The following is a 26,708-nucleotide window of genomic DNA, read 5'->3' as shown; positions in this document are numbered from 1 at the left end:
GGCTGAATGGTTCGAACCAGATCGAGGGCTACCAGCCCAGGCCATCAGGAGAGTAGGGATGCTTCAAGCAATCCCCATCGCGATCGACAATCAGCCCCAATCATGCAACAGTCCTCTGCTCAACACATGTAGTCTATGGCAGCCGCCATGGCAGAGTTAACCTGTCAAAATCAAGAATTAACAAGGGAGATTAATTTGAGGAGGCAACGCAACGAGGGGTACACTAAAGGTTAAGCCCCGAGCCAGGAAAATAGAGGAAATGTTGAACCTGAAAGCTAGTTAAGGGGTACCACATCAAGAAGGGTCCCACATTTAGAGAGGGAAGTGGACCAAATGAGGAAAATTATGGAGTAGATGAGGGAGAACATGAGAAGGGCAAATCCAGTAGAGGATTTAGTCCACTTAACAGACTCCCCTTTCACGATTTCCATCAACAGTCACCCCTTGCCTCCGAAATTCAAGATGCCTTCATTAGATTCGTACGATGGAACACGTGACCCATTTGATCACATTGCTACTTTCAAGACGACAATGCACCTTCAAGGGTTCCCATATGAAATTATGTATAGAGCCTTCCTTACTACTCTTAGGCTCCGCTTGGGAGGAGGAAATGGAATGGAATGGAAAGGAATAAAAAGAATAATTTTAGAATATTCTTCCCTTCTCTTGTTTGGGAGTTTTAATGGAGGGAATGGAAAGTCCATTCCCTTGTTTGGGAGTTTAAGTGAGAGGGAATGGAATGGGTATGAGGGAACACTCATTCCTCTCTATTCCCTTAAAACCTCAAATTTTCATTCCCCCCGAAATTGGGAGGAATGGGAGGGAATGGAATTAGATTTAATGATTTTTTTACTAAAACTCCCAAAATACCCCTATATATTCAACCCTTTATTTTAAAATAGAGGTCTAATAGTAATATTGTCATAAAATGATTCCATTCCATTCTCTCTATGTTGCTCCCAAACATGATTACTTACATTCCATTCATTTTCATTCCTTTCCATTCCTTTATTTTAAAACATCCAATCAAGGTTACTTAATTCCATTCCATTCCATTCTTTTCCATTCCTTTCCCTTACTTAAATACATTCCATTCCATTCCATTCCCTTATTACCATTTCATTCCATTCCATTCCATTCCATTCCATTCCTTTATGAACTCCCAAGCGGAGCCTTAAAGGACCGGCATGAGTGTGGTTCAGCAAAATACCCCTAAATACAGTGAGTTCTTTTGAAGACTTGAGTAAGTTATTTGTTAATAATTTCATTGGAGGTCAAAGGCATAAACATTCATCGTCCAGACTGTTAACCATAGAACAATGAGAAAATGAAATTTTGTGGTCCTTCATCACTCGTTTCAACAGGGAATCACTGACTGTGGACGAGGTTCCGGATCTTGATGATCTTGAAGACTTGGAAGATAAAAACAAGGAATCAAAAGGGACTGGGACATCCAGCCTACTGATTCTTAGAACATCATCATTTGTAATATTGAATTTATAAATAATTTTTTTCCCATTAAAAATTAAATCTATTTTTATTTTTATTGAAGTATCAAACCAATCATACTAAAGTCAACCAAATGGAGCCAAACGTGAGCCACTTTATTTTTTAAAGGGTTTGATTGTTCCACCCCCCCCCCCCCCCCCCCAAAAAAAAAAAAAAACACCATGAGTTGTCTCCTTAAATTTAAATAAACAAATAAATATGGGTAAGCAATCGGGATCAAATCTTGCTGAAGTCAAATGAAATGAAGCCACCCATGAGCCACTTTCTTATTGTTTTTTCCCTACACAATATGGCATGAGTTGTCTCCTTAAATTAATAATAATAAATTTAAAAAAAGATAAGAAAAAGAAAGTAAACAACCAATTCTGATTGACTCTGTGATTAAATTACATATGTCACAACAATTTTCTTTATTAAATTCAAAGTTAAAGCTAAAAGATAATTATTTCCAAATTCTTGCAGATAAATAAAATCTTGTAGAAAGCCCTTATGAACACTTTAAAATATTCACACAACCTTCATCCATCTTGCATAGATCAACCCCCATTTCTACTGATCGTTGTGGATTGGCGCGTGCGAGGGAAAGAACAAAATAATAAGAGCAAATTACAACTTACTCATTTGTAATTTGACCATTTATTTGCCTACCTGTAATTTGAAATTTGAGAACAGGTAGACAATTTAAATTTCAAATTACTTCGTTAAGTTAAGAAAGAGAGAACCCATATTTACCCACCTGACACTTTACCCAACTGATGATGGTAGGCAACTCTAATGATGGTAATCTATAATTCACTTTGTTTAGCAAATGCTCTCACATTATTTTTGTCCACGAAATGGAGCCAAACGTCAGCCACTTTATTAAAGGGCTAATTGTTCTTTTTTTTCCCTTCACACTATGGATTGTCTCATTAAATTTAAATAAATAAATAAATAAGGGTAAGCAATCAGGATCAATCATGCTAAAGTCAACGAAATGAAGCCATACATGAACATGAGCCACTTTCTTATTTTATTAATTTTTTAAGGGCTAGTTGTTTTTTCCCTCCACACTATGGCATGAGTTGTCACCTTAAATTAATAATAAAAAATAAAAGGTAAGCAATCAATCCTGATTGACACTGTAATTAAATTACACATGTTGCAACAATTTTCATTGTTAAATTCAAAGTTTAAAGAGCTAAAAGATAATTATTTCCAAATTCTTGCAGAGACATAAAATCATGTAAGATGCCCCTATGAACACATTAAACTAATCACACAAGTACCTTCATCCCTCTCGCATAGATCAATCCCCATTTCTGCTGATCTTTGCGGATTGGTGCGTGTGAGACTGAGAACAAAATAATAATAAGCTATAATAATATATAAGTTCTCTTATAACATTTTATTTCAACGTAAGTGAGTTTACACAAAATTCCCTCTGTGGACAGCAAAGTTCCTAATGACCAAATCACTAAACAACTGTGATGGAATTTATAAGTTAACTGTATTATTTGAAAATACTAAACAATTGTGTAAGGTTGAATTTATTCAACCATCTAATTGGCTTTATTCCGTGCCAAATTTGCTTGTAATTCAGCATTTAGTAACCCTGTATTTAGGTGGGATTGTTGTAAGGGTAGTGAGTGAGATAGTGTGAAGATTGCTCAAAAGTGTGCAAGAAAACAGAGTGTCGCGGCTGGGACTCGCGGGTGGACTCGCGGCTTCAACCCGCCAGAAGATGCACACGTGCCAAGCATGCTGGAAGATGAACAGTCATGCTAGCTGGAGCACTACAGGACAAAACAGGACAACTGGCCATACGGTTAACTCGCGACTGGAACTCGCGACTTAGTCAAGCCGCGAGGTCAAGCTGCGAGCCACCCCTGTTTTGGAAAAACCTGACGTTTCGCATTCCACTCCACTTCAGTATAAATACCCTTTTAACCCACGATTGAAAGAGAGCTTCCAGAGAGAATTTTGAGAGAGAAACCCTAAAGAAAAACCAGATTGTTTTACCCACAATCTCTACCTTAGAGTCTCATCAAAATCCCTCACTCTCTTCCTCTCCATTGTCAAATCCTTGAGAGGCCATTATACCAAACCTGGTTCTCACCATTATCATCTCTGTGAGACAGTCGTTTGGAGTTCTGGGAAGCAGTTAGGAAGGAGCCAATATTCATTGGTTGATGCTACGGTGTAGTAGCGGAATCCAGAAAGCTAGAAAAGAAAAAGGTTCGGCGCAACCTCGTTGGAGCAAGAAGCTTGGAGGGCTTAGGTGCATTGGGTAGATTAGGCTTGGAGGGTCTATTGCTGTCCTTGTATCCCAACTGTATTTTCTAGTGGATTGATTACCGCTTGGAGGGCGGCGGAGAGGTTTTTCGCCGAGGTCTTCGGTTTCCTCTTCGATAACATATCTGGTGTTATCGCTGTGTTTGCATCTTCCTTCCTCTCTATCTCTGCCTTTACATTATCTGCTGTGGTTTATTTTGTTGTGGCTTAGATAGTTGTTTAATCAATTCCATGTTATAGCATATGTTAAGTTTCCGCACACTAGTTGTTTAACATATTGCTTGTGTTGATTAAATTGGTTTTTGGGGGTCTAAACGTTCAAAAGTGTTTTTGTACACGTTTTTGAACTTTCAAATTGAACTACAACTCTCTTAGCAAGTCACTAAAAGAGTGGTTTTTTTTTTAAAGCAGTCACTGAAGAACCCTCAAAAAAGAAGAAGCAGTCACTAAAGGAATTAGTAAACAACAAAAGAATAAGGGGAAATTACTATAAACTTACTTGTGGTTATACCTACCCGTAGTTTAAAAAATATCACTTTACCTGTTTGAGGTAAGATTTGTTTGTCTTATGTAACCCACCACCATTAAAAATACGGATAAATATGTATTTCTGCTCTCCTTTTATCTCTCTCCTTCTTAAAAAAAAAATAAAAAATAAAAAATAAAAAAAAATCAAAAGATGACACTCACTCCTTTCGTGTTCTCTGTCTCTATCTGTTTCTCTTATCTCTCACTCTAGTTCAGACTTCAGATTGGCAGTAGCTTTGGGTCACAGTGGCAATGGAGGAGCACAAAGGTGGTTGTATTGGTTTGGGTTTTGATTTGTGGAGGATGAGCACAACTGCTTTAGGTTTGGGTTTTGATAAGGAGCGTGACGTATGGGTCATTGGGTTGAGATTTGGGTTTTGGTTGTGGTCGTTATGAGATTTTGGGTTGTTTTTGGTGGTCATAGTGGTGTCATGGTTGTGGTGGGTCATCGGTGGCTCTCTTAGTTTCTTCATTCAAAACCCAAACCTCAGACCCTCTGTTTGAGCCGCTTCTCTGTTTAGACTAGGAATTTTCACCTTCATTTGCATACAAATAAGTACTTACACATAAACAACATGGAGACAAACCCCACTACCTCTCTGCAAACTTTTCCATGATGTGATATATATTTTGAGTTTCTCCTGCAAGTTGGAACCCTTTAAAAAATTCACGGATTGCAATATCAAACTTCACAGAATATATATTGTCAAAAAAAAAAAAAAAACTTCATTGAATATACATAAGCATGCATCACAGCAAGGGGAAAATCTTCATACTGACCCAATAAGCGTCAATCTTAGCCTGAAAGACCAAAAGGGATACAAAATCCTACAAACAATGATGGTGGTCATATGAGATTCACTTTCATGCTCGTCTCACCATGGACCATGGTTCTTGGATTTTTTTTTTTTTTTTTTTTTTTGTGGTTTTCATTTTTTAGTTTAGCTTTGAAATTTGATCTTATCGCTAGGTCCATTTGGTAGGAGGGATAAAAAAGTGAGAGGATAGAAAATAGTGAGAATGACCATCAAGCTAAAGATGTGCGATAGTGTTCAAAATGTTCTCAATAAAATGCAAGACATGAACTTGATGTTAACTTTGATCAATCTCTATGCTCATTCAAATGGTCCAATTCGGTTATGAGCGAGAGATAGAGAGATTATTTATGATTTTGATTAATTTTACAAACTCAAGGAAAATGGTAAATCTTCTTATTTCAACATACTAACATGAGGTTGTTAGGGGTAAAGAGAGCTAGAGGAAAATCTTCTAAACACCTAAAGTTATTTAATTAAGGAATTGAGAAAGGTGGTGTGGTACTAGAGGAGGAGATTAGAATCATGAGACATTTCAATCCAGGTTTTGCTTTTATTGCTTGTTTGGATGGATGGGGAGTAAAAGGGAGTAGAGTAGAGGGAGGGAGAATAAGTTAAATTACCTTATTTGGATGTTTTTTAAGGGAGGAGGGGGAGAAATTTGGAGGGGTTCTAACTACTTCTAACCCCTCATTTTTTATTCCTCCAAATTGGAGAGATTTGAAGGGAGATTAGAGTATAAATGCTTGACCAAATGAATTACCAAATTTACCCTTATCATATTAATAAAATTACAAACTATAAAAATGTTAATTATTCCCCCTTCTTCTTACTTAATTTTAAAAACATCCAAATAAGGTGGAGGATAACCATTCCCCTTTACTCTCTTCTCCCTCCAAACTTCCAAACATAGCATTAAGGTATTGACTATGCTAGCTAGTATATATTTTGTATTTTTATTGGCCACCAAATCAGTACGAAAATCCCTATCTAGGATGTGTACATAAAAAAATAATTTTAAAAGAAAAGGAGCTTATTAAACTATCAATAGTAATTCCAACTAATAAGGTGAGGTAGATAGATGGGAAAATAAATCTAGAGATTGTTAGTGCATGCACGCATGTGTTGTTGTGAAGATGACACATGTCGAGGATGACGTGTTGCTTGTGTTTGTGTATATAGAATTGTCACTTATTTTATTAAGAAAAAAATAAGAAAAACTTTATGAAATACATTTTTATTGATGTATAATAACAAAGAAAAATCAATTGGCCTTAGTTTTAGATTCAATCTTGAAAAGAAAAAAAAAAATACAATGATTCAGTCATTGATACAATCTAGAAAAATATATACATAATTTTTTTTCCAAGTTACAGTCTAAAAATAAAAGAAAAAGAAAAAGAAGGCTCAATCTATGAACTCGAGACTTGAATTAGGAAGTTAAGTTATAAAATGAGAAGATGTTAGATATCCATTCTGCCGTGATATACAACTCAATCTTTGATAAATTGATGGTTATGTTATATTATGCACTTTTCATCCAAACAATAATAGAAAGGCAACAAATCATGGATGACTTTTTTTTCTTTTGTCCACGTACTGACTGATTCGCAAGTGTCAACTTGGATGGCTGCATTACATTCTATCCATCCATCCACTATCTATAGTTAAATCAATTCTAGAAAACAATAATTTACCACATCAAAGCTAATAATTCATCCACGACCACAAGATTCTAGGAAAATGGTTAAACTGGCCAGCACGACTAATTTTGTAATCTGAAAATCATGCACAGGTTTTCGCACATTTCACAATCCTACGTACTTCTTCTCTTCAATCCATCGCAAAGCAGAAAAAATGGTTGGTGGGATGGCGCTCGCACCATTGGCATCTGCACTATTGGGGGCAATGTTTACAATTCTGACAAGCAGCCAGGTGAAAAACTTGGTTGCAAGCGAAGAGAAACTCATCAACAAGCTGAAGACAGAGCTGCTGACTGTTGATGCAGTGCTCGTTGATACAGAGGAGAAGCAGATGACAAATCCAGCGGTGAAAGAGTGGCTCAACTAGCTCAAACATGCTGCCTACGATGCTGATCATCTGCTGGAGGAGGTTGCCACTGCCTCTTTGAAACGCAAGTCAGAAATTGCTTCTAATTATTTCAAGGGAAAATCTAAGGCCGGGGAAAATGAGGCAGCGGAGTGATCGTCTACTTTAAATCCATTTCACGATGGTGTAAAAGACAGGCTCAAAAACATGGTTGAAAGACTGGAGAGATCTCCTCAATCTCAAGGGAAGTGTAAGCGTGAAACCACCATTCAGATTGCAGACTACTTCTTTGCTAGATGACCCTGAAGTGTTTGGTAGAGATAAAGATAAAGACGAGCTCATGAAATTTTTGCTTGGTGATATTGCACAAGGAACTGGGGTTGGCAAGACAACGCTTGCTCAGCTTTTGTATAATGACCCCGGGGTGATGGAACGTTTTGGTGAATTCAGAGCATGGGCTCATGTTTCAGAAGACTCTGATGTTTTTAAAATAACAAGAACAATTTTCGAGTCGTTCAGTTTGACGGACTGCAATGTCAAAGATCTAAATGTTCTTCAAGTCAGACTAAAGATGAGATTGAGCGGGAGGAGATTTCTGTTTGTCTTAGATGACATTTGGAATGAGAATTTAATTGATTGGCAGTTATTGTTAACTCCCTTAAAAGTTGGAGCTTGCGGGAGTAGAATTATTGTCACGACTCACAATATAAGTGTTGCATCAATCATGCAGGCGGTTTTTACTCATCATCTATTGCATTTGTTAGATGAAGAATGTTGGTCATTATTTGCAAAACACGCATTCAGGACTAGCAACCCTGATGAACATCCAACTTTAAAAAGGATTGGTGGTAAAATTGTGAAAAAGTGCAGAGGGCTACCTTTAGCTGCAAAAACACTTGGGGGTCTTTTGCAATCAGAAGTAGAAGCTGACGAATGGTGTAATATACTGAATAGCGAGATATGGGATATCCCAATTGATAAGAGTAGCATACTTCCTGCTTTAAGATTAAGCTATTATGATCTTCCTCCACATCTCAAACGATGTTTTGCTTATTGTTCTATATTTCCCAAGTGTTATTAATTCAAAAAAGAGAAATTCGTTCTCTTGTGGATGGCAGAAGGTTTCTTGCAACAGCCAAGTGGTAATGACACAATAGAAGAGGCTGGAGACAAGTACTTTCATGAACTGTTGTCAAGGTCATTTTTTCAACCATCGACTCAAAAGAAACGGTACTTTATGATGCATGACCTTATCAACGATTTAGCTCAATTTGCAGCCGGAGAATTTTGTTGCAAGTTTGAACATGGCAAGCCACATAAAATTTTGGGAAAGGTTTGGCATTTTGCATACTTGATGGGAAAGCTTGATGGTGCTGAGAAATTTGAAGACCTTATGCAAGTAAGGACTCTGCGGACCTTCCTTCCACTAACCTTTTCAAACGGGAATTGCCCTGCTTTAAGTGAAATACAGTAGTTAGTACTACATGGTTGCCAGAAAATAAACACTTACGTGTGCTTTCTTGTCAAAAAATCACTAAGCTGCCAACAACTTGGTGCAATTTGCTATGTCTACGATACTTGGATCTTTCTTACTCTAAAATTATATAGTTACCTTAGTGGATATGTTCTTTGTATAATTTGCAAACATTATTGTTGTCAAATTGTTATGATCTCAGTGAGTTACCAGAAAACATTGGAGGCCTCATTAATTTAAGTCATCTAGATGTGAGTAACACCAATTTAAGAATGATGCCACCCAGATTTGGAAGATCAAAGAATCTTCAAGTGGTGACTGATTTTGTTGTAAGCAAAGATCTTCATTCTTCAAAGATAAGTGAATTGGGCCAGCTTTCACATCTTCGTACACTTTCCATCACAAAGCTGGAGAATGTAGCCTATTTTAAACATGCTTTAGAGGCCAACTTGAAAAGCAAGAAGTATCTCAATGAGTTATTTTTCAAATGGACTACTCATCATCAGGTAAAAAATAAAAATGTACACGCCCATCTGCAGACTCATCAAAAACAGTATGAAAATGTACTCATTAATCTGCAGCCTCATGAAAATTTGAAGAAGCTTATGATTGAAAACTATGATGGCACAACATTTCCCAATTGGTTAGGTGATGCCATTTTCTCTAACATGGTCAACTTACGACTGAGCGAGTGTAAATATTGCGAGTCCTTGCCATCATTGGGGCAGTTATCTTCTCTTCAAGAGCTCTACATTGTAGAGATGGAAAGATTACAATTGCTGCATTCTGGATTTTATGGGGACGGTCAGTTTGGAATCAAGCCATTCAGATCTCTGAAAATTTTGTCATTCATAAAATTGCCATGTTGGAGTGTGTGGACACATGATGGTCAAGATATCCCTTTCCCTTCCCTCCAAGAGCTTCAAATACAAGATTGTCCTCGATTGAAAGTTTACCGAAGAAACTCTTCCTTAACAAAATTGGAATTATCTGATTGTCCGAAGCTCCTTCCATTTTCAGAAGACAGTTTCCCCTTGAAGCTACAATCTGTGGTCATTACCAATTACAACAATCTCACGCCTCAGAAGCAATGGGGTTTACATGGAATGAAGTCTTTAATTTGTTTTAAGATTGAAGGTGGATGCAGTGAGGCAGAGTTGTTTCCAGAAGAGCAATTGCTACCCAACACTCTCACTTCCATTCGCATCAGCGATTTTCCAAATCTCATAAACCTAGGCGAAGGGCTTCACAGCCTCACCTCATTGAAAAAGCTAGAGATCAGCTGTTGTGTTGAGTTCGAGTTGATGCCAAAAGAGGGATTGTCTCCCAATCTACATTCTCGGGTTATAACCAATTGCACAAATCTCATGCCTCTAAGGAAGTGGAGTATACATGGAATGAAGTTTCTAACTTGCATTAAGATTGATGGTGGATGTAGTAACCTAGAGGTATTTCCACAGGGGGTGCTACCGAACTTACCTTTGTATTAGGAACCTTCCAAATCTCATAAATCTAGGGGAAGGGCTTCACAGTCTCACCTCACTGAAAAAGCTGAAGATTAAACACTGTACGAAGCTTAATAAGTTGATGCCAAAGGAGGGATTTCCCCTCAAACTACAATCTCTGTTTATTACCGATTGTGAGAGCATCTTGCCTAGCACAGAATGGGGTTTGCATGGAATGAAGTCACTGGCTCATTTTATGATTACAGGTGGATGTAGTTCGATGGAGTTGTTTCCTGAAAGGGGACTGCTGCCAGACAGTCTCATTTCTCTTTGCATCAGCAGACTTCCAGATCTCAAATACTTGGTCAATGGGCTTCAGCACCTCACATCGTATCAAGATTGTAGCTCACATCAGAAAGAAAGAGAAGAGATGAAGCAAAAGAAGAAAGAAACGAAGAAATGAACTATCTGACTAAACGACATTAGTGAAGTATAGTTATTGTAGTTCTGTGTTTGCTGTATGTAAAGCTACGTGTAGTTTGTAATGTATTTAAAGTAGGAGATGTTCACACGTGGAATAACTGACTGTTACATGTGCTATAACTGATTTGGGATATTTTCCAAATCTCTGTTTTTGGTATTTAGACATAGAGTTTGTACAGATTCATTCACTTAATTGAAATCAGTATTTTCTTCAACTTTCATTCTCTCTCTCGCACATTGTTTCCCTTCAAGGTTTCTGTGCTTTCTTATATGGTATCAAAGCTTGAGCCTTTATCAATGGCGTCAAACACTGAAACTACCTCATCTACTTCTTCACATCGCAAGCTTTCTCCAATGGAAGATCCTCGCAGTCCATTTTTTCTGCATCATGGTGAATCTCCTGGTGTGATCCTCGTTGCTCCACACCTAACTGAGGATAATTATCCAACCTGGGCTAGAGCAATGATAATGGCTTTGGATGCTAAGAGCAAACTTGGTTTTGTTGATGGCTCCATCACTGTTGCAATGGCAATTACACCGCTCGAGAAGCACGCTTGGTCAAAATGCAACTCGATGATCTCATCTTGGATCTTGAATTCTGTTTCACCTCACATCAAAGCTAGTGTTATTTACAGAGACACAGCTCGTGCAGTGTGGAATGCACTCAAAATTCGCTTCCAGCAAGCAAATGGACCAAGAATCTCTCAGCTCCAGAAGTAGATTTCCACTATAATGCAAGGAGATTCTACAGTAACAACCTTTTTCACTGATCTTCAAGCTGCTTGGGATCAACTGTTGAATCTCAAGCCTTTGCCAAACTGTTCATGTGGCAAATGCACTTGTGGAGTAAATGATAAGATTACACAGCTTTATCATCAAGATTCAATAATGCAGTTTCTCAACGGATTGAGTGATTGTTATTCACAAGTCAAGACTCAAATCCTTATGATGGAGCCTATTCCATCGATAGATAAGGCTTTCTCATTGGTAATCCAGGAAGAAAGGCAAAGGTGTTCAACCTTTAATGGTGCTCCTTCTGTTGAATCAGCTGCACTTGCTGTTAAGAACCAAGTTTTCAATCAAGGTTCTCTTTCAAACAACAGTAATGGTAGAAATTTCAAGGGCAATGCTAGCAAACGAAGACCTGTGTGCAGCCACTGTGGAAAGCTTGGTCACATCATGGAAAAATGTTACAAGCTTGTTGATTTCCTCCAGGTTACAAGCAAAATGGAAGGATGGCCAAGGTTAATCAGGTAATGGTTGATGATAATCAAGGTTAATCTGAGTTTGTGCAGCAAAATAATCCCTTTCCTTTCACTTCAGAATAGTATCAACAGTTGCTCTCTCTACTGAACTCTCATGCATCCACTTCTGGTAATTCCAATGATGCTATAGCCACAGCCAATTCTGCCATTTCAGGTAATTTTTGTGACCCTTTTCATGATTCTGTTTGCCTAAGTATGCAACATTCCATTTTTGCCAACAACCCAGCCAGTAAAACAATTTTTGATAAACAAACTTGGGTCCTTGACACTGGGGCAACAGATCACATTGTCCATTCTGTCAAATTATTTACTAAAATCACTAGTTCTGTCTCATCTTTTGTCCAACTACCTAATGGTGAAAGAGTTGTTGTCACACACATTGGCACCATTCAAGTCACAGCCAACCTTATACTTGAGAATGTGTTATGTGTTCCTGCTTTCACTTTCAATCTGATCTCTGTAAGTCAATTGACAAAAAGATTGTCCTGCTGTTTCATTTTCTTGTCCAATCTGTGTTTTATACAGGACCTTTTTTGTTGGAAAACGATTGGAGTGGGTAAACTACATAACAACCTCTACTTGCTATCTACAACTCCTTGCAAATCTGATTCTGCAGCATCTTCCATTTTAGATTCTGTTTTTGGTACTTTTATCAATAATTTCTAATGTTCCTGTCATAACCAAGCCATTTCTTTGGCATCTTAGACTAGGACATGCTTCAGATTCTAAACTTCATGTTTTACATGATTGTATACCTGATGTAAGCAGTGTTCATAGCAATAAAACTTGTACTCTTTGCCCTATTGCTAAACAGAAACGTTTTCCATTTCCTTTCTTTAATCATTTGTCTGCAACTCCTTTTGATCTTATTCATTGTGATGTATGGGGCCCTTTTGCTAAGTCCACTCATGATGGTTTTAGATATTTCCTCACCATTGTTGATGATGCCACTAGATCCACATGGGTGTACCTTATGAAAACCAAAACTGAAACCAGACCTTTGTTAATTTAATTTTTCAACATGATATCCACACAGTTTAACACTAAAATTAAGGCTATTAGGACTGATAATGCTCAGGAGTTTACTCTAACAGAATTTTATGCTAAACATGGAATTCTGCATCAGCACTCTTGTGTAGCCACTCCACAACAAAATTCAGTTGTGGAGAGGAAACACCAACACATATTGAGCATTGCAAGAGCCTTAAAGTTTCAGTCCAATATGCCTCTTACCTTTCAGTCCACTCCCTTTGAGAAACTTTACAACACAATCCCTTCCTATGATCATCTAAAGGTGTTTGGATGCCTTTTTTTGCCTCTACTTTGTCTCACAATAGATCAAAATTTGATCCTAGATCCTTACCATGTGTTTTTCTAGGCTATCCTTATGGGGTTAAAGGTTTCAAGGTGCTTGATTTAGCTACCAAGAAAATATTTGTCTCTAGGGATGTTCTTTTTCATGAGACTGTCTTCCCTTTTATATCCTCCACATATTCTTCTTCCCCTCATTCCACAATCACCTTACCTCACCTTTTTCCTTCCCCAGACCCTTATCTTGACCCCTTACCTTTTGTTGCCACTCCTATTATTGATCCCCATACACCAATACTTCCCACTACAGATTCTACATCTGTTTTGTCCAATCCTGCCTCACCTCCCAATACTTCAGATTTATCCACTTCAACAACTACATATGCACCTTCCCTTGATCCTATTCCTCCTAATTCTGCAGACCCCATACTTGCTCCTATTTCTGATTCCATTCCTAATCCCATACCTGCTTCCCTTCCTGCTGCCCTTCCTGCTTCTGTACCTATTTCTATTCCTGCTTTCATTCCATCCTTAAGGAAATCTACACAAATCAGTAAGGCTCTTGCTTATTTGCAAGATTATAAATGCAGTAATGTTGTTCATGCTCAGTTTGATCATTCCAATCTAGCCATCAAGTCTGGTTCCAGCTCCTCCATGTCAGGTACTAAGTATCCTATATCTGATTATATTGGTTCTTCTGGTCTATCACCCTTTTATGCCCATTTTTGTTCCCTAATCACTACTATTTCTGAGCCTAAATCCTATTTTGAGACTGTCAAAGACCCTAAGTGGCAGAATGCTATGGCTGATGAGATTGCAGCTTTGGAATCTAATCAGACTTGGTCTTTTACTTCCCTACCTTCTCACAAAAAGGCCATTGGGTGCAAATGGGTATATAGGATCAAGTATAAGGCTGATGGAATAGTAGAGAGGTACAAGGCCAGACTTGTGGCCAAAGGATTCACTCAACAAGAGGGTTTAGACTTCACAGACACTTTCTCTCCAGTGGCAAAGATGACTTCAGTGAAGACAGTCCTTGCTATTGCTGCTGTGAAGGGTTGGCACCTTGTTCAACTTGATGTGAACAATGCTTTCCTCCATGGTGATCTCCATGAGGAAGTTTACATGCACCTACCTCAGGGTTTTCATAGCAAGGGGGAGCATTTGGTGTGTAAACTCAATAAATCATTGTATGGTCTTAAGCAAGCCTCAAGACAATGGTACTCTAAGTTTTCATCTACCATTTTGAAGTGTGGGTTCAAACAATCTAAGTCAGATTACTCTCTGTTTACCAAGAAGTTTAATCAGTCATTTATAGCTCTTTTGGTGTATGTTGATGACATCCTTATTGCCAGCAATGTCGATGTTCATGCTGTTGAAGAACTTAAGGTGTTTTTGGATCAAGAATTCAAGCTGAAAGATCTTGGAAACCTGAAATTTTTCCTTGGTCTTGAAGTGGCTAGATCAAAACAAGGCATTTCTTTATGCCAAAGAAAATACACCTTGGAGATACTTAAAGATGTTGGGATGTCAGGTTGCAAACCAAGTAAAGTTCCTATGGAACAAAATTTGAAGTTGAGCAAGTTTTGTGGGGAGTTACTACCTAATCCTGGTGTTTACAGGAGACTAGTAGGGAGATTGTTGTATCTCACCATAACCAGACCAGGCATTGCTTACTTAGTACAAAAATTGAGTCAATTTATGTCCAAGCCATGCAAACCTCATCTGGATGCAGCTTATAAAGTGCTGCAATATCTTAAAGGAACTCCTGGTCAGGGCATTCTTTTATCATACAAGTCAGATTTGCATTTAAAAGCATACACAGATGCAGACTGGGCATCCTGCATTGACACTAGAAGATCCACCACCGGATTTTGTATTTTCTTAGGTGATTCACTCATTTCATGGAAGACCAAAAAGCAATCTATAGTCTCTAGATCCTCTGCTGAGGCAAAGTATAGAGCCATGGCAGTAACTACATGTGAAATAACTTGGATTCTGGCCTTGTTAAAGGACTTAGAGGTTTTTCATCCAAAACCTGCTATGCTTTTCTGTGATAATCAAGCAGCCATATACATAGGTGAGAATCCTGTGTTTCATGAGAGAACCAAGCACATAGAAATAGATTGCCACTTGGTTAGGGACAAAGTTCAAGATAAGGTCATTCAATTATTTTTCACTCCTACTCATTCACAGCTAGCTGATCTTCTCACAAAGGCTTTTAGTGGTCAACAGTTGAAAGCATTACTCTCCAAGATGTGTATTGTGAACATTCATAATCCCAATTCTCATCTTGAGGGGGAGTATCAAGATTGTAGCTCACATTAGAAAGAAAGAGAAAAGATGAAGCAAAAGAAGAAAGAAACGAAGAAATGAACTATCTAACTAAACGACATTAGTGAAGTATAGTTATTGTAGTTCTGTGTTTGCTGTATGTAAAGTTACGTGTAGTTTGTAATGTATTTAAAGTAGGAGATGTTCACACGTGGAATAACTGACTGTTACACGTGCTATAACTGATTTGGGATATTTTCCAAATCTCTGTTTTTGGTATTTTGACACAGAGTTTGTACAGATTCATTCACTTAATTGAAATCAGTATTTTCTTCAACTTTCATTCTCTCTCTCGCACATTGTTTCCCTTCCAGGTTTCTGTGCTTTCTTATACATCACTCAAAAAGCTGGAGATCGACTGTTGTAAGAAGCTTGAGTTGATTCAAGCAAAGGGATTACCAGCCTCCCTTTCTTCTCTTTATATACGAAAGTGCTCTTTGCTAGCCTTGCGTTGCAAAAAGGATGGAGGGGAAGATTGGCCTAAGATTTCCCACATTTCCGATTTACAAATTGACTAAATTTCTTGTCAATTATCATGGCTAGATTAGTTTTTTTGTCTATTTTGGGAAGGATGCATGTGTTATTTGAGTTCTTGTATATTTTTTAAAGGGTGAGGGTGTCTTCGACTTGTGACTTGAGATTAATTTGTTGAAGTACAAGAAACCAAAAAAAAAAAAAGTGGTAGCGTGATGAGATGTAGGTTGATTTGAGTCTACAAAGTTATTATTGGATATTTCAGGAGTATACTTCCTCTCTCATATAGGACCCATCTCTATGTGAGAGGAAGAAAGTATACTCCCAGAGTATTTAATAAATTTTAGTCTATGAAAATATGTGACTATGCTGAAAAAGAGTTGGAAAGTGTGTAATTCTTTTTCTTTTTTTTTGGAGAAGGCTGTAATTCGTATTATTTTGACAGTGAATGATTGGCATTATTTGTGAACATATAGGCTTTTTACTTGGCCGAATTACATTACATCTGGTTGTTTATTTATTTATTTTGGTAAATAATAAGGATCTATTTATATGGTGTCTTTTCACGAAACACTAATCCCTAACTGTAACCTGTTAGTGTCATTAACATGTCACAAAATTTTTTTTTTTTGAGTAAACACAATGAATTGGGATTAAATATTAGTGTTTATTACATAAAACTCAAAATCATTTTCACTGGTTCAACATTGTTGTGCCCTCTGTGCCAAATTATTGGTTGAATTAAGTACTTATGTTCAGAAATCAAATCCTTCCCACTTTTGAAATATGTTTGGAAATATTAGGGTATGTTGATAACTGTTTTTTTTTTTTCCCTTATTTTCTATTTTTAAAAACAATTTTCTATTTTTGAGACTAAAAAACCTGTTTGACAACCCAAAATAGACAGAAAACAAAAACTATTTTCAAAACTTAATTTATGAAGGAAACTGAAAATATGCAAAATGCTGTTTTCAATTTCTCATTTTTAAAAGTTAATGAAAACACGCATTTAATTTAATGAATTTGTCTCATTTAATGAGTTAGTATTAGAGTTCAAATCCTAGTAACAACATATTATAGTATTTTCTATTTTTTTCTTCATAAAACTATTTTTATAATTTTGACTAACCAAACATGTTTTTTATTTCAAAAATAGAAGAAAATTGTTTTTTCTTTATATTCCCAAAAACAAGTTTTTCAAAATAAAAAACAAAAACTGTTACCAAACACAACCTTAGTTTTGACATAAAAGTGTGAAATTTTGCAATTGGATGAATTTTTTTTTTTTTTACTTTGTTTAACTGCTAGTCAACTTGATAAGAAATGGTTAGGCATTTCGATCATTTTGACCTCAAACGTGTAAAATTGGGTGATATGATATCCAATCAAGATAAACTTTTCCATTTTTAGTATTTCTTTATCCTAGAATCAAAATAGTAGTTTTTGCAATTTTTGTGTAAAAATTGGGGTTTTAGAGCGTAAAATGAGACAAACACAATGCGGTATAAACGAAGTGTTTTAACAGTTTAGATGGGCATCTACCAAATTGAGTGAGGTTCCGTTCAGGTTTTTTACATTTCTTTTAACCATGCTATTGTTGGTTTCATATAAGATGATGTAATGAGTTGTCATTAAAATATTGTTTGGTGGGTATTTTCGTGGTTCCTGTAATGTGTAATCGTTTTCTTTCAGATGTCTTCTACAAGTGTAGCATCAGGTCAGCGAGGCGTATCTACTAGTGTTGCATTAGCATCAATAGAAGAAAGGAGATCAAGTGTTACAACTCCAATCACAAAATTGATAGTGCAAAAGGTCTCTCAACTCAAAGAAGTGTTGAAATTGGAGGGAACGTGATTACTCACACAGTCTAGCCTTTTTTTTTCCTTTATTATTATTATTATTATTATTATTATTTGAGAATCAAGACTTTGCGTATTATTAATCAAGCCTGGACTACATCAAAAACGTTTGGTGGAACATCTTCCATCCAAACTAACAAATGAGGATGTTTAAATGCTCTTCTAGCTAGAGAGTGAGCGACTTTGTTACAATACCTACGCACATGAGAAAACATACATTTTTGGAAGCATGAGGCAAGGTATTTTACATCCTCTGCTAGGTGACCAAAGTGAGCCAAGGAGTGGTTAGTGCTTTGAAGCGCATTGATGAGAATTGTAGAATCCCCTTCAAGAATAATTATGTGTACTTCCTATCTCAATTGCAAACTCGAGAGCACGTCTTGCAACAAGGGTCTCCACTTCTAGTACTATTACAGGTAGCAGAATTTGTTGAGGAAGCGAAGCTAAGACTAAGCCTACTTCGTTGCATACCACAACTCCAATCCCAGCCCGATTCTCCTTACTAAAAAGCGCGCCATCAAAATTTATTTTGAAACAACCTTGGTCTGGAGGTCTCCAACAAGAAGCAGGTGTGGCTATAGATGGCGATACAGGATTATGAAGATTGGAGAACTCGTGTAATCTGTCCTGCGCCTATTCCAGCAATTGTGAAATCAATGTCATCAATTTACATAGGCGAGAATTATTCTATTGATTCCAAATGGTCCATACAACCATTGAGAAAAGAGCTGGATTTTTGTCCTCGGCCAAGATAGAACTCATGATGTCAATGAAGCTCAGGCTTTGCTGGAATTTTTCGTTTTTCCATTGTGGGTATTTACTCCATAATTCCTAAAGTTTCGGGCAAGAATACAAAGCATGAACCACATCCTCCCTAAGGATTTTGCAGCAATCACAGATGTCTTTAGTGAGAACTTTCCTCCTTACCAAATTTGATTTTGTTGGCAGTGAGTCTCTACATGCTCTCCACATCAGGTTCTTCACTTTTAAGGGAACATTTAATTTCCACACTGCCTACCAAAGTGACTTCAAAGCTTATGGATTTGAGGAACCCGATTATTGGCTTTGGAACTCCTTCTGTAGAAATTTATACCCAGGACTTCACTGTATATTCCCCATATGGGTTATGAGGCCATATCAAGGTGTCATGCAGCTGTGTTTTTTATAAGGGAATGGCTTTGATTTTTTTTTTTTTGCCTCAAATTCTAGCAAATAGTAGTCCAGCAAGTCCTCTTTCCACCTACAATTTATCTAGTCTATGAATAGGCTTACTGTGAAATCTTCTACTACCCTCCAACACAGAGATACAACCCGATACATATTAGTTCTTGGCAGCATTGTCACCTCACACATGGACAGATTCATCCCCTCCAATTCGCCAGAATGCACCTTTCTTGATAACCTCTATGCCTTTGATGATACTTTTCCAAGCATAGGATGTAGAGCTTGGAGTTGTAGCTTCCATGATCGAGCTGTTTGGAGTTGTAGCTTCCATGATCTAGCCATTTTTTTAGTTTTAGAACAATGTTTTGTAAATTTTGGCACATGTTATTAGAGCACTAGCATCAGCTTTGCAATGTTAAATGCCATTTTAATGCACCAAAACTCACTTAATCTATTGGTTTGGGTGGATTTAGAGGGGAAATTATTGTGTACTCTCGAAATACCAAAAATGCGTACTCCCTCCTCTTACATGAATAGCGGGTCCCACTAATTAAATTCATGGTGGGACTCACCATTTATGTGAAATGAGGAAGTACGCATTTATGGTACTTCGGGAGTACCTAATAATTTTCTAGGTTTAGAGTGGGCAAAATTGAATTGGGTACATTAAACCCATTTACCCATTTATTGCTCATTTAACTAATTACTTCTAACCCAAATCCAACCCAACACAATTGCTATGGGTAAACCCCAATTCACCCAATTATCCAATAATCAAAATTACCAAAATGCCCCTAAAACTTGAAAATGACTAAAGTATACTCTTATAATCTTTTAAAGGCAAAAATGCAAAACTGACCCTCTAACTTTTACTGTTTTTCATTTCAGTCCTCTAACTTTCAATTTTTGTCAATTCAGGGTTCCTTTACAACTTAGTTAGTGGCTGCAGTTAGAACACCTGAAATGAAGCCGTTTTTTTTTTAATTAGGAATTAAAAGAAAATAAGAAAAAAAAATTAAGGGGAACTACATCGTTTCCCTTCCCCTGAATCAAAACTACACAATGCACATGTAGAGCACCCAAACCCCCAAATCTCAAAAACTTCTTTTTCACACACTCTTCACAGACTCATCACTCAACTCTCCATGGAGTTTTACGAAGGAGCTTGCGAGATGAAACTATTCCAAACTCTCAAAGGCCACACCGACAAAGTATGGAGCCTCACTTAGAACCCGGCCACCGGCACCGCCGAAACCCCTCTCGTCTTCGCCTGTTGCAACGGCGACAAAACCGTTCGAATCCACTACTAACCCAATTCAATTCTTGATTATTCCTACTCTCCCAAATACAATTCCACAGATTGATTACCAGATTCCCCCTCTCAGCTTATTTAAGTTATTTATAAATAATTTTTTTTAAGGATAAAAAAAATCTTGAGCCTTGACGCTTTGCAATGTGTAATGGACAAACTAAACCAGGTTCACTGGTTCAGGCTTTAACCAGAGGAGAAAGAGGATCTCTAAACTGAGATGTAGTATCATCGAAGTTCAAGCTCAGCCACCAAGAAAAACCAATCTCGCCGTTCATGGCTTCTATGTTTCACTCCCTCTCTCTATCCCTTGTTTTGTGTTTGGTTGCTAAGAAAAACCTGCAGAAAAATGAAAACATATTGGAGATTTAGACAAACACAGAGACAAATCGAACAAAATCCGTCTCCCTCTTCTTCCTCTTCTTCCTATTCCTCTTGGAACTGCAAGCCCCTTCTTTGTTTTGTTTTGTTTTGATTTCAGGGGACATTTTTTTTTTTTTTTCAGATTTTTCTTTTTTTCTTTTAATTCTGAATTTATAAAAAAAAAAAAAAAAAAAAATGCAAAACGGCATCGTTTCAAGAGTTCTAACGGCAGTCATTAACTGAGTTGTAATGGAATCTTGAATTGACAAAAATTAAAAGTTAGAGGACTAAATTGACAAAACTGAAAGTTAGAGGACTGAAATGAAAAATGGTGAAAGTTAGAGGGTCAGTTTTGCATTTTTGCCTCTTTTAAATTACCAAAATATCCCCTACACCTAAAAAGAGACCAAATATGCTCAAAACAACTATAATTGACAAAAATACTCTCGAAACCTAAAAGAATACCAAAATACTCTCGAAGTCTAAAAATTGACAAAAATACCCCCATAAACTTAAAAAATGACCGAAATACCCCTAAAACCTAATAAATGTCCAAAATATCCCTAAAACCTAAAAATGACCAAAATACCCCCTAAACCTAAAAAAAATGATCAAAATACCCCTTGAACCTAAGAAAATGACCCGAATACCCTTGAAACCTAAAAATTGACTAGAATTCCTCCCGAAACCTAAAAAATGTCCAAAATTCGAAACCTAAAAATTGACCAAAACACCACCTTAACCTAAAAAAGACTAAAATACCCCGGAAACCCATAAAATGACCAAAATACCTCTCGAAACCTATAAAAATGACTAAAATACCCCCCGAAACCTATAAAATAACCAAAATACCCCCAAAAACTAAAAATTGACCAAAATACTCCTTAAAACTAAAATGGCCAAAATACCCTTGAAACCTATGAAATGACTAAATACCCCTGAAACTTAAAAATAACAAAAATACCCCTTAAACCTATAAGATGATAAAAATACACCATAAACCTAAAAAAAATGACTGAAATATGTCCAAAATTTAAAAAACGACCAAAATACCCCGAAATCTAAAAGTTGATTAAAATACCCCAAAACCTAAAAAATTACCGAAATACCCCCAAAACCAAAAAATGATTGAAATATCCTCGAAACTTCAAAAATGACTAAAATACCTCCGAAACCAAAAAAATTGCCGAAATAGCCCCAAAATATAAAAATTAATGAAACACCCCTAAAACCTAAAAGATTACCGACATTCCTTCAAAACCTACAAAATGACTGAAATACTCTTAGAACCTTTAATTTGACAAAAATACCCTCAAAACATCCAAAATACCATAAACCTATATTTTGGTAATTTTAGAGGCTTTGTGTGTATTTTGTTCATCTTATAGGTTTAGTGGCATTTTGGTCATTTTAGATATTTTGAGGAGTATTTTGGTCATTATAGAGGTTTAGAGTTATTTTAGTCATTTTAGAGGTTTTAGGGTATTTTTGTTAATTTTAGAGGTTTCGGTTATTTGTGGTCATTTTAGAGGTTTTGGGTGTATTTCAAACATTTTAAAGGTTTAGGGGCATTTTGGTCATTTTATAGTTTTGAGGGTATTTCGGCCATTTTTAAGGTATTGGGGGTATTTTACTCATTTTTTAGGTTTCAAGGGTATTTCAGTCATTTTTTCTAAGTTTCGGGGGTATTTCGGTCGTTTTTTAGGTTTTAGAGGTATTTTGGTCATTTTTTAGGTTTCGAGAGTATTTTGGTCTTTTTTAGGTTTCGGGATATTTCAGTCTTTTTTAGGTTTTGAGGTATTTCAATCATTTTAGGGGCTATTTTGGTCATTTTATAGGTTTGAGGGTATTTCGGTCATTTTCAAGGTTTTGGGGGCAATTACCAAGATCTTAATCATTTTCTTGTAGATAACAAGTTCCCTTTGCTAAACAAGAGTGCTCTCTTCCAACATCTTTCAAATGCAAAAGTATTCTCAAAATTTGATCTTAAAACAGGATTTTGGCAATTAGGAATCCATCTAAAGAAAGGTACAAGACAGTGTTTTGCATTCCAGATCACCATTACCAATGGACAGTCATGCCCTTCGGCCTCAAAAATGCCCCATCCCAATTTCAGAAAGTAATGGTAATACTGGTCCAGCCATTCTCGGCCAATGCATTATCTATGTGGATGATATCCTCCTGTTCTCAAAAGATGCAAAATCCCATGAAAGGTTGCTCCCTGAATTCTATAATTTAGTGAAGTCTCAAGGAATAATGCTTTCAAAAAAGAAAATGGTCATTGGACAATCTTCTATAGATTTCTTAGGAGTAAACATTTCAGATGGAAAATATACTTTGCAACCTCACATAGCTATCTCTCTTAATGAATTTTCATTCACAAGTGCCAAACAAATAAAATAGTTTCTTGGAATTGTTAATTACATGTCTGACCTCATCCCAAAGATTTCCCAATACAGGAACTGTTTAGCTTGACTCCTGAAGAAAAACTCTCCAAAGTGGAATTCTGTTCACACAAAAACAGTCCAACAATTGCAAAGATTAGTAGAAAAGCTTCCCCCACTACAAATTCCAAGACCTGGCAAACGAATTTTGCAGATAGATGCAAGTGACAAGTATTGGGTAGCGGCTCTTTTTGAAGAAATTGATGGAAAAAGAAACATTTGTAGATATAAAAGTGGTGCATTCAAGCCTTTAGAATTTCATTACCACTCCACTTTCAAGGAGATCTTTGAAGTAAAACATGGAATTGAAAATTTCCAGTTTCATCTCCTTGGGCATAATTTTTTTAGTAAAAATGGACATGTCCTATTTCCCAAAAATGCTCCCACATCCTCAGTTACTCAGATGGTCAAATTGGTTTTCACAATGGTCTTTCCAAGTAAAGCACATTAGAGGAAAAGATAACCTGATCACTGATTATCTCTCTAGAAAGCCTCTAGCTATTAATACCACAATTGTTCCTCCACCCCTGTATGTATATCCTATTACAGATCCATTCTCATCCTCAAGCTCTTCCTCTGCACCCCCTGATGATATTCTTAATATGATAGAAAACCTTCTTCTAGAAATAAAAGACCAAATAAAGATCTTGACCCTTGAAGCTAGATCTAAAAAATTCATTAGAGTCCTCCATAATTACCTTAAGAACACCACAACCACTTTCTTGCCATTTATCCTAACTTGGACCATCCATGGAAAACCTTTTTTGCTTTTTGGATAACCAACTGGACGGTCATACATTATCTTTACATGTGGTATTTACTCCATGAGTATTACTTGTGTCTTCATTTTGAACCAGAATTTTACAAATTTATTTTCCCTTATGAAAATAGAAATTTTCAAAAATTCTAGTTTGAAATTTTGAAAAATGATGGTCATGGTGGAGATTGGAAAAAATATCTCGTCATAGAACATCCAAGATTTGGTCACAAAATTACTACAGGATGTATAATTGCTAAGCTTAATTCAAAAAAGGACATCCAAGCAGATGGTATCTTTCACCCATTAGAAACGCATTGGGTCACTAACCCAGATGACACTCTCTATTTACACATGGACACCTCTTAGGTATCCTGCCACCATGCTCTTACAAAAGCAGAATCCCTTAATAAGGGAATCTTATCGAAACATGATCAAGCACTCCAGAAGATTTCAAACAGCAGTGGCCACATGAAGACATTTGGCAAATGCCCAACCCTTTTGTTGGATTTGATGACTCCTATTATGATAACCATGGTTGTTAGAACACTTATTGCCCATGCCGAAGCTTATCCAAAAGCAACTAGCCAAGCCCCTACTTCCATCAACACCTGTCAATCACAAGCCAGACCCCTACCCTCTTGTGTAAAGCAGATTGTAAATTGTATCTAAATCTGGTTTGAGTTCCATTGTCTATAATTAAACTCTTTGTATCTTTGTAATGGCAAGAAATAACCTCCTTCAGAAGTCCTTATGACCTATGTAAAAAGTCTGTTGAATCTAATAATATCAGTTAGTTTGTTGTATCTAGTTCAGTATTTCGGTCATTTTTTAGGTTTAGGGGGGTATTTTGGTCATTTTTTAGGTTTCGATGGATATTTATGTAATTTTTAGGTTTATGGGGGCATTTTGGTAATTTTAGAGTTTTCATGGGTATTTTGGGTTTTTTTAGTGGTTTTGAGGTATTTTAGAGTTGGGTGATTTGTAGAAATAATATTTCGGTATAATTAGGTACCTAGTTAAAACCCAATTAACATTAATGTTAATTGAGTTTAATTGAGTTAATACCCATTTAACCCAATTAATAATTAGGTGAGTTTGGATGCGCAAATGGATTTGAGTTAATTTTGCCACTCTTTTTACCACATCATTTTATAATATACCTTACATCAAACCTTCTATTTTCAACATTACAACACATTAAAATAATATAAACAAAAAATCATATAATTTCTATAAACCCAAAACCTCTCTCTCTTCTCTCTACTCTAAACCAGAAGGTCTAGAAACCAATCACCAAAGCCTCCATGACCACAACCCAAAACAACGGTGACCACCAACCATAACCACTAGCAAAACACCACCACAACCACAAACCCAAATACAAAACGCCACCAAAATCAACTCAACCCCAAGCTACAAACATTAACCCACAAGTTGCAATGCAACCCACCACCCTTGGCTAGCTAGTCCCAACCCAAAACCACCATTGTCCACCACCGAGTTAGAGAAAAAGTGAGAGAGGAGAGAGATCAAAATCCACCACTAGATCGGAACCAACTAAATCTGCCCATCACTATCCCTCCTACAATAACCAAAAAAATAACCCACACAACAACCATCACTGACCAACCAAAACCACAAAGATCAACCTCCCTAAACAATAATGGCAAGATTAGTGGCTCAAAGAGGTTTTGGTAAATTTATGTCAGTATCGTTCTAAATCTGGAATGGTACTATTCATCCATGCTACAATTTTTAGCATTTAGAACATTTAATGTGGGAGGCTTTTTGGTGTTTAGTGTGCCAAATGCTAAAAATTTACCATTTGGCACACATGATGTCAATGCCAATTGGTTTGACAATGCTATGATTATCATGAGTAGATTATGATCCTTATTTTATCATTAATAAAGGTAGTAGTTAGTGGACAAATTATCACAAACATGGACCGCATTCATAAGCAGATTTGTATTTATACGTAAACAAAATTATACAACCTTCAAATAGTCATCATATTCCTTTCTCAAAAAAAAAAAAAAAAAAAAGTCATCTTTACTAAAAAAAGTCATCATATTTGAGAAAGCTATTACAAATCCTTGCACCTCTCATAAACACCGAACACTTAACTATTATTACATAATGCTTACACCATTAATTTTGAACACTTCATTCTAAAAATAAAATAAAAAAACCATTATAAACAGGATTTTTTTTTTTTTTTTTTTTTTTTTGGAGTAAAATAGGCTAGTAAACTGTGGACATTTGAACATAGAACCATCAGATAGAGTCCACTGAAGTATTTTTTATCATCTGTTTTTTGCAACTCCATTTCTTTTGGAGTACACTGAAGCCTTACGTTTCCAACTATAAAAGTCAAGGTTACACCGTGTCAGTATGGCGTAAGGAGGACATGTCATGGAGCAAATAAAAAACCAATTTTTTTTTTTAATAATTGAGTTGGATCAAACCATCGTGACCAATTCATATATATTCCCTTTTCAATAAATCCTAGCCGAGAAATGAAATGGAGAGGAATAGAGGATCCCTTGAAGGTTTTTGACAAAATGCCGGGATACACTGGATTGTTATCTTCTTTAATACTGTAATGTCTGCTTTTTATATACTGTCACGGAACCACAAATGATTGCTCACTTAATTACTTTGTGACAGCTTGGATTTGGAACACTAAACTGCCAAACCTCCAAAGTCAACGAAATAACTTCCGATCTTTTTCTGAATCTTAGAAGCATCGGGTGCAAAAGCTCAAGCTCATCTCTTCTTTGTTCAACTATTTGCTTTTGCTTTTGCTTTCACTTCCTGCTTCCCTTCTTTCTCGAATTTGTGCCAC

The 26,708-nt window shown here is 36.6% G+C and overlaps 1 protein-coding gene and 1 pseudogene across 1 annotated transcript; both read left to right on the top strand.

Moving 5' to 3' along the window:
- Positions 1-6,983: 6,983 nt before the first annotated feature.
- On the top strand, positions 6,984-10,528 carry LOC126722631 (putative disease resistance RPP13-like protein 1; annotated as a pseudogene).
- Positions 10,529-10,874: 346 nt separating this feature from the next.
- LOC126722630 (uncharacterized) lies at positions 10,875-11,297 on the top strand. Its single transcript, XM_050425771.1, has one exon. The coding sequence runs from the start codon at positions 10,875-10,877 to the stop codon at positions 11,295-11,297; it is 423 nt and encodes a 140-aa protein (XP_050281728.1).
- The last annotated feature ends 15,411 nt before the right edge of the window (positions 11,298-26,708 follow it).

The sequence above is a fragment of the Quercus robur genome, chromosome 4 (genome assembly GCF_932294415.1).
Source record: "Quercus robur chromosome 4, dhQueRobu3.1, whole genome shotgun sequence".
In the NCBI taxonomy this organism is placed as follows: Eukaryota; Viridiplantae; Streptophyta; class Magnoliopsida; order Fagales; family Fagaceae; genus Quercus; species Quercus robur.
Note: the sequence above shows the minus strand (reverse complement) of the source record. Positions and strands in the feature narration are given on the sequence as shown.

Coding starts and splice junctions, on each gene's coding strand:
- LOC126722630 (XM_050425771.1), top strand. CDS start 10,875: ATGGCGTCAAACACTGAAACTACCTCATCTACTTCTTCACATCGCAAG.